The 9564-nt window shown below is 36.4% G+C and overlaps 1 protein-coding gene across 1 annotated transcript; it reads left to right on the plus strand.

The window, feature by feature from the left end:
• Positions 1 to 293: 293 nt before the first annotated feature.
• C4H4orf17 (chromosome 4 C4orf17 homolog) lies at positions 294 to 9129 on the plus strand. The gene is made up of 8 exons (XM_087962596.1): positions 294 to 297; positions 1804 to 1983; positions 2461 to 2528; positions 3676 to 3825; positions 5704 to 5785; positions 6830 to 6983; positions 8032 to 8075; positions 8782 to 9129. The coding sequence occupies exons 1-8, from the start codon at positions 294 to 296 to the stop codon at positions 8940 to 8942; spliced, it is 843 nt and encodes a 280-aa protein (XP_087818722.1). The 3' UTR covers positions 8943 to 9129.
• Positions 9130 to 9564: the final 435 nt, after the last annotated feature.

Raw genomic sequence — 9564 nt, forward strand, 5'->3', positions numbered from 1 at the left:
TATTGCTAAGAAAGCACAGCAGATGCTAATAACAATGGAGCTACATATTGTATTAAACTATGGTTTGTTTAAGCATGCTTTTTTATTAACTGTTTTGGGATCATCTTCACTTCAAGCCATAACCTATGATTTACAAATCATAACATGGAGGTTTATATAATTGGCTTTGATCCATAACTTGAGAAATATTTGACATTTTGGGTTCATTAGCAACAACTAACTCATGAACTCTGAAATGAAAACTAAGTTGTTTGATGCAGCAAATCACTATTCGTCAGTTAACGGATTAATACATGGGTATTTCAGCCAATTAGAGTTCACTAAACCTTTTATGAGATTTTTGAGATTCATAAATGTATATTTACAATGGAAAAGTATGTTGGATGCTGATGCTGATCATGATCACAATTAATCCCTGAAAGGATTGATATCAGTGTTTTCCGACTGACTGAGTCAAATATGAAACTTAACTGAGTTAATTTTATTTTTGGGTGAATTTACATCTGGAACAGCAGCATTTAATATAGAAAGTATTCCTCTGGGATGATTAACCTATGATGGCTCATTTATTCATACAAAATTATATATTATATGATTGTACAGTCATGCAAATAACACTTAGATATGAACCGGCTCCATGTGCTGCATAACTATGTGTACATGCCTGTTTAAAATAAAAATTCAACCCAAAATTTCCTTTGTATATACTGTATATATATGAATATACATATATATTATATATGTTTGCATGTTTGTATATATGTTTATACTGAGATCAACAACACAAAGCCCATGGCAACTGGCAGTCCTCTTACCCTACTTAAGTTAAATTTTAAAAAAAACAGTATGAATTGAAAATAGTTTTTACCGTAACTGCAGATTTGCAAAACAACTTTCCAAATTTGCCTTCATTGACACCTCTGAATCTCCTATATCACTCAGAGGCATTGTAAGAAAATAAAAAATGATTAATAATTCTTTTGCCTTGTTTTTCTGTAGGCTTTTTTGTTTGTTTGTTTTTCTCCAGGAAAACAGTTAGATTAATAAAATGAACTTGGCAGAGACAGGAAGGGGTGGCCGGGGGGCAACCTCACTAGTTTGCATTCTAATAATTTAATATTTGTATTGTGACTATTAAGCATTCATGAAGGGTTTAGGACAACGTGCCATGGGCAACTCACCGTGGCCAATTCACCGTGGAACAACTCACCGCAGGACAACAATTATATAATATTGAAGAAATGATGGAATAGAATCATTAAAGAAAGGATGCAAAAAAAAAAAAGAGGGATGAAGTGAAATGGGACTGACAAAAATTAAAACACTTTGAAATTATTTTAAATGATTACATTGAATTGTTGAATTGTCCCATAGCAAGTTGGCTGTGGCAAGTAGGCCCATCCTGTCCATACAACCATGACAGCAGCCACAGCATATAGATTAGATTAGAATAGAATAGAATAGAATAGAATAGAATAGAATAGAATAGAATAGAATAGAATAGAATAGAATAGAATAGAATAGAATAGAATAGAATAGAATAGAATTATTTGTTGGCCAAGTGTGATTGGACACACAAGGAATTTGTCTTGGTGCAAATGCTCTCAGTGTACATAAAAGAAAAGATACATTCGTCAAGAGTCAAGAATCATCAGGTACAACACTTAATAGTTCATAGGGTACAATAAGCAATCAAATCATGCTGTTCTTAAAATTCCTAATATGCTCAGTGGCCCCAAAAGATTGCCTGTCCATTGTGCCAAACTCAATATTAAAATATTAAAGGCTCATTTTCTTACTCAGGATTAAATGATGCACCAATCTGCTTCGTACGAGACCGAGGGTACAATGACGGGCATTTCATCATGCCAGGCCCAACATATAGCCAGCCTTACAGGCATCTTGGAACTGCAGCAGATAAGATTTTTCCCAATAATACTTTGCCAGCATTGATAACAGAGGGAGTCGGAGTAACTCTTCCACGTGAGTAATGTGTATGACTGCAAAGTTTGAATCCTTCCGTACAAGATTAAAACCTGAGTTTTACCTATTTCACCTTAGATTTTGACATCTGTATTAATTTTCTCCATGCTTTCAGTAGAAATTTGAATGGCTGAAGAGTATCTAGAGAAGATCTAGTTGGAATGAGGTCTCTGCCACTCCTTGTTGGTTTACAACTGTAGATCCTAAGGATATAAGAGGCAGAGTTGTGTTTCAACTAGTTTGTGTTGTGGTGAATAACAGCAGAAGACCGTGAATGGTTTGCAAAAAGGTGTATACACTAGCATATATGTGTTACTATCACTACAATATTGCACATTTGAATGTGGGCATCTATTTCCCTATCCCCAAATTAATAAAAATATAACACATTGTTGAATTCTTCAACAGAAGTATAATTAGCTGACCATCCTTTTAAATTTCAACTTCAATGTTTTAGGAACTTTCATTATATTCCAGATCTTGCTAAAAATGAATTTGAAGAGATGAGAAATCAAGCAAGAAATACGCCTCTTTTAAGAAAAAAGGTGAGGAATCTTTTGTCTCCATTATAATCGCTCCCTGGGGAACTGTTTACCAGTAAATTGGTTTAATTATAATTAAACTAATCAGGACTTCTTGTCTTGGGTTACATACAATTATTAGTGCCTGATGATCAGGCCACCCAAATAGCCTAATTTCAGCAATGCTTCTATGCTATAGAAATGATTGGGGAAAGAAATGGTTTTTTAAAAAAAGTACATCGATATAGTAACTGTGATAGACCCAGTTTGGTGTAATGTTTAAGGGATCAGGCTAGAACTGGGGTGTCAAACTCGATTTCATTGAGGGCCGCATCAGGGTTATGTTTGACCTTGGGATGGCTGGGGGGCATGGCCAGGGAGGCATGGCCAGCTCACTGGCACTCGTGTTGGGGGGCTCCTGTGGTGGCCTGAGCTCCGTTTTCATGGCAGAGGGCTGCAGGAAGTATATAATATATGAGCTCCATTTTCACTGGCACTGCAGGCCAGTCCTTCACCTGCAGGCCTGATCTAAGCACCCCATGGGCCGGATCTGACCCATGGGCCTTGAGTTTGACACCCTTGGGCTAGAAACTCAGATACTGTGAGTTCTAATCTCATTTTAGGGATGAAACCAGATGGGTGACCTTTGGATAGTTACTCTCTCTCAGCTGTAGAAAGAAAACAATGACAAACCACGTCGGAAATCTTTCTAAGAAAACTGAAAGGAGTTGTCCAAGCAGTCACCAAGTGTTCACACTAACTCAAAAGCACAGAAGCGCACGCACACACGCACACACACACACACACACACACACCAGTATCTGTGGAGATTGTATAATTATAGAAATGAGGGTTTACTTATAGGCTTCTCTAGTAATTGGTGTGTTTAGTGGACTAATTTCACTAAGGAGCATAAAGGGAATTTCTTGGTCTCCAAAACAAACCTGTCAGAAGCTCTGAAGTTGAAGTAACATCTTCCCAGGATGGAAGACAGGAACAAGAAGGTCAAATTCTCCAGTTTGACTGATAAGGTCTGAACTCTGGTAAGATCTTGCCTCAGATGTTCCTCTTTTCCCAAACAATACCACGCCAGAACAGAAGCATAGCAAATATTTTCTTTTTCCTTTCATCTATATTCGCTGTCTCTCTTTGCATAATGCTTTATCATCAGGATGAACCTCTGATGAAATACTTAGGAGACCATCCACAAAGTAGGACTTCTCAGGACCTCCAACTTGTGCCTATTCAGAGAATGCATCATAAAGAAAACTTCAGGGAAAATATTAATTATACCCCAAGTTATCTGGATCGAGAAATAAAAGTAAGATACAATCAGTAAGTGGTTCTATATAATATAAGTTAAGATAAGTTAAAATATGATGGCCAAAGAGGAATGATGTTTAAAAGATAAGATTGAAGGAATATTCCTGTGAAACAGTGGATTATACAGTAATTTCCCTCTTAACATATCAGGTAGTATTTTGCAGTAACTTTATTTTTCTTTGAATTGCATTGTCACTACTTAATTGAAACTAATAGTAAAAATATGCAGATGGTTGATTAAATTATTGGGTATTGAATGTAGACAAATGTTTAAACTTCTTTAAAACCTATAAATTTTTCAGGACAGCTGTCCCCAACTCAATTCTGGCAGTCCCTAGTCACTGTCTTCATTAAGTGAATCTATGCAGGTCATTAAGCAAGAACTTCACATGAACAGGACTACTGATTTCCTGCTGCCTTCCCCACTGTCTTTGATTGAGGGAAGCCAGCAAGGATAAATGGCAATCCTTGATTGAGGGAACATTCCTACAGTCAGAAATCTGGGCCAGTTGTTGAGCGCTCAGATTACGATCATGTAATTGCCAGGGCATTGTGATGGCTGAAACGTCAAGGACCAGTTGTAAGTATCACTTGTTGAGCAATGTCACAAGTTCAGATAGTCATTGAAAGAATGGTTGTTAAACAAGAACCACCGTATTAATATTGTATTATTTAGTCAATAACACCCAATACTGGTAGGCTTTATCTTCTTAGGCTACTAAATTTTGGTGGCAAAAATGTGGATGATTACTAAATGGCAAAAAAGAATAAAGATTACACCAGCTAGAAACAGGAACGGTGAGATCTAATGTCTATGGAGATTCTCCGTCATCCAGGTCATGGTTGTCCCAAAGAGGCAACTGGATTTCCTTATTTTTCTTTGAAGACAATTTGCTCCTCATCCAAGGAGTTTCTTCAGCTGTGTGAGACCTAATCCTTCCTTAGATACACAACCAGCCACTCTCTTTCAGCCTTTGGAAGCAGGCAATGGCAAACTACTTCTGAAATTTTGCTAAGAAACAACAGGGTCTTATCCGGGAAATTGCCAGGAATAAAAAGGGCACGCACACACACACACGCATAGTTTTTTAAAAAAATGTTTGGCTAGATCTTTTCAGGCTGGGTGTCCTTAATCTTTCCATCCACATAAGTTTTTAAAAATTCAGAATCCACTAGAAACTGTCTTTTGCAATTTTGCCTAGGTGTATGAAAATATTGTATTTTCTTTGTCAAACCCAAAGGCATTGTATTCTCTATTCTTGGCAACAACATTAAAATTTGTTTAAGGTTCTATGTAAAATTAAATTATATTCTTATTGTTATGTATTTCTCTAAAACACCTGCCTTTTTTATCAGTTTAAGTATCTGAAATCTTAGAAAATGAAAGTATTGCAAGCGTGATAGCACTTAGCAATAGCACTTAGACTTATGCTTTACAGCCCTCTCTAACCAGTTTACAGAGTCAGCATATTGTCCCCAACAACCTGAGTCCTCATTTTACCCACCTAGGAAGGATGGAAGGCTGAGTCAACCTTGAGCCTGGTGAGATTTGAACTGCCAAATTACAAGCAGCCAGTAGTTAGCAGAAGTAGCCTGCAGCATTGCATTCTAACCACTGTGCCACTGTGATGTTAGGTGTTACACATTATGAAGGCTAAAATAATTTACATTGTACATACAGCATTTGTAAATAATTTGAACTCATGTCTGGCTCAGTAGAAACCCAGTCAGGGATAAAATCAACAGAGTTTTAAAAAGAAAAATATTGATACCTTTTTTGCAATACTGTCAAATTGAACTGGAACATTAAAAAGATAAATAGAGTTGTATATAAGACAGTCAAAACTACTACCTAATATGAGCATCTTGATTCTAGGTCCTAGAAAAACTCTGTGACATTTTACAGACAGATACCATTGGAGGGATTCAAAGGTGGCTATCCAAGGCAAGTGTGAAAGGTAAGAGAATACACTTTATAGTTGCACACAATGTGTTTTGTTTTGCTTATTGTATCAATTATCAAGTTTGTTTTAAGCACACAATACACTTTGGAAAGTATTTGGAAGAAGTGTTTTTGAAGGCCTTGCTATTCCTTAAAGCCACACACCAGTTTTCAGGCTTTTACATGAACCTAAATATGATGCTACTGCTAACTGCTGCTTTAATGAGCTGGCTCATTACCATTAACATGACTGTTAAAACAACCGTTTATTTTATTTTCAGTCTACTAAATGAGAAGAATCATCGTATCTTATTTCATTTAGAGAGAAAGATGATTATCACTCTTACATCTTTTTAAGTCGTATCAACTAGATATAGAAACAGATCTGATGTAAAATAGACAAACTACAAATTGAAGCACAATGATGTGCAGGTAGAAGAAGAGCCTGAAACATTGTTTCTAGGAAAATTCTCTAGATTACATCTGTCTGGAATACTCTCTAATTTTGAAAGAGAATGAAAGAGACGTCCTTCAGCTACAAAGGGAAACAGAGTTTGCCCCACTGGCTGTGGGTCTTAATCGATCCTTTTCATGTACCCACAACACTCTCAGTTGCAAAGCATACATGAGTGAAATGTAAATATGAGCAGATTGCTCACTGCTGAGCCAAAAAAGTAAGTTGCAAAGCTTATCTTTTAAAGTGTCCTCAGTGGCTAAGACACTGAGCTTGTTCATCAGAAAGGTCAGCAGTTCAGTAGTTCGAATCCCTAGCACCGCGTAACAGAGTAAGCTCTCGTTACTTGTCCCAGCTTCTGCCAACCTAGCAGTTCGAAAGCATGTAAAAATGCAAGTAGAAAAATAGGGGTCACTTTGATGGGAAGGTAACAGTGTTCCATGCACCTTCAACATTTAGTCATGCCGGCCACATGACCATGGAGATGTCTTCAGACAGCACTGGCTCTTCGTCTTTGTAACGGAGATGAGCACTGCCCCCTAGATCCGGAGACAACTAGCACATATGTGCGAGGGGAACCTTTACTTTATATCTTTTGTATTTCAGAGAAAGAGTTTGTATCCAATTTCATACGCTCTGATATGACCAGCCGTGACCTGTTGTATTATAAGCCAACGGCCCAGACTGAAAGTGAAGTTCCAAACATTCAGGCTTTGCTAAGAGGGCAAAAAGGAACACCTAATGAAGGTAGCCGTGCCAGGTAAACTCGCAAAAAGTGCACAAGGAATAGAGTTTACACCATGGAAGCACCTACTGTAACCTGTTTATCTGAATCTCTGTGGAGATACTCAATCATTCAGGTCAATGAAAAGGCCTTCAACCTACAATGGATTGATTTGGGTTGATAATATTTCAAGGAAAGTAATTTTGATGCCCTCAGTGGTATTACTGCAATCTTAACAGTTCGACCTACTATGGGTAAATGTTTGTGCACCAAGAAGTGTGCACAAACAAAAAGAAAATATATTGAATGTGTATGATGCCACCTTGCTGCACTCCACATTCTGCCTCCTTTGATAATCTATCATGATGTCACATGCATGTCCCAAAAGGGGAGGAGCTTGCAACGTGATGCTGTGTTTATCATTTTTGTATTCAAAAAGCAGCTGGAGCTAGATTGTCCATGAATGTCAAGATTCCAAGTAATACATCCCATTCAATAAGAACTCTGAGGCAGGCAATGTAAATAATATTTTGTTAGCAGTGTAGTAATGTTTTTATTTAGGATGTGCTTAATCAAGTTTAATACAACTATTTTTCAGGATGAGAGTTATATAATTTATAGTGCATGGGTCAACTCATCATGTAAATATTATCAACCCTACATACCTACAATTGCTTTCAAGTGACTGTCGCTTCTCTATATATTTTAAATATAGCATTGCAATACTGTATTGTTAGTTTGGTGATATGTGAAGGGGCACCTTATTTATATTAGTAGGACATACTATTCGGGAATTTTCTGTAGGCATGGTAAGATGGTTTAAAAGGCACCAAAATCCAGTCTACTGGTAAAAACCAGTTTCTGAAATCAAATAGCAAATGGGAAATTATCAAGAGGACAATCTCTCAACAGTGAATATCTAAGAGAAGACTACTTTACACATTAAAAGAAAACAGATCTTTCTGATCAACTCCCATCTATTTATTTATATTAATTTTTCCCCTAGAATCCCCTTTTGTTAAAGTCACATTAAATTTAATGTTAGATTTGTACAGAATGGTTAAACAATCTTACTTCCACTTAGGACTTCAAGCCAAGGATCGTTAGCCAGTAAAGGTTCAAGACCAGGTAGGTATAAATGTTGGTCCTAAAAAATTACCGTAATTCATAAATATTTTAAACTTTGAATGCTGAGGAACACAAGAGCAGGCTGCTATTTAGTGTCTGCGTAATAATATATGTATAACTGCTTATGCAGTGCATTAATTAAGGCAGCTTTTTCATTAGACTCAAAACAACACTATAGAGCACTGCACACCAGAAAAAACTAGACACAAGGGCAGTTTTTTCCCAAATGCCATCACTCTGCTAAACAAATAATTCCCTCAACACTGTCCATTCCCTCAAAAATGTCTGCATTACTATTACTGTTAATCTTCTCATCACTTCTTATCACCCATCCCCTCCCACTTGTGATTGTAGGACTGTAACTTTGTCGCTTGTATCCTTACGATTTATATTGACTGTTTCCTAGTATGATTTGATTGCTTATTGTACCCTATGACTATCATTAAGTGTTGTACTTTATGATTCTTGACTCTTGATGAATGTATCTTTTCTTTTATGTACACTGAGAACATTTGCACCAAGACAAATTCCTTGCGTGTCCAATCATACTTGGCCAATAAAGAGTTATTCTATTCTATTCTATTCTATTCTATTCTATTCTATTCTATTCTATTCTATTCTATTCTATTCTATTCTATTCTATTCTAGACGTGCAGACAAGAAAACCCAAGTTCTTAAACTAGCGTTTTCTGAAAATTTCTTTCAGATACAGAAAAAAGTAATTTATTTGCAAAGAGAGGGAAAATAGATGAAAACGAAGAGGATCTTCCCAGCAGCTCTGCAAAACATTCGAGTGGCTGTCAGTCTTTCTCGACCCAAAACAGCTCCCATTTGTTATACCGCAAGTCTCGCCTTAGAAAAACTTAATTCAGGAGGAATTCTTCACACCTGTCCCTGTCCTGAGTCTCTGAAAACAAGTACAGTATCTTCTTGGAAGGTAGCGTGTGGTAAATCTCTGACAGTGACCTCCTGATCTAAGCCCAAATCTTGAACATTAATACAGTGAACCAGTAATGAAAATTCTAAATACATTTTATTCGTTTTTGTAAGAGTTCACAACTGCTGTTTGAAGTTTGTAGAAGACTTAACTGACATTTCCATTATGTCAGAATACAAATGAGGTAATTCATTTACTTATAACTTTCAGGATTTAAAATGCACATTTCACTGAGGATTAACTCCAAGAAAGACATTAATCTGGATTTAACAACTTAAATTACCTTCTGTTTTGACCATTTAAAATTGATAATTTTGTTTTCTACTAATCCAAGAAAACTTTTGCTTCATCTAAAGATAACTTTTAACTTTTTAGATTTTATATTTTCAACAATAGTAAGTCAACAATTGCATGCTTATTCATTTCTCCTTTCCAGAATTCTATGGAAGAATATTGGTGCTATCTTAAAACTATCTTAATAGATGATAGGTTTCAATTTGCCCATAATAGCATATCATCAATCCCAAAATGGAATATATAGATATGGCCTGA

This window comes from Notechis scutatus, chromosome 4, assembly GCF_049901735.1.
Source record: "Notechis scutatus isolate UNSWTSFEM ecotype Mainland chromosome 4, rNotScu1.2, whole genome shotgun sequence".
Lineage (NCBI taxonomy): Eukaryota > Metazoa > Chordata > Lepidosauria > Squamata > Elapidae > Notechis > Notechis scutatus.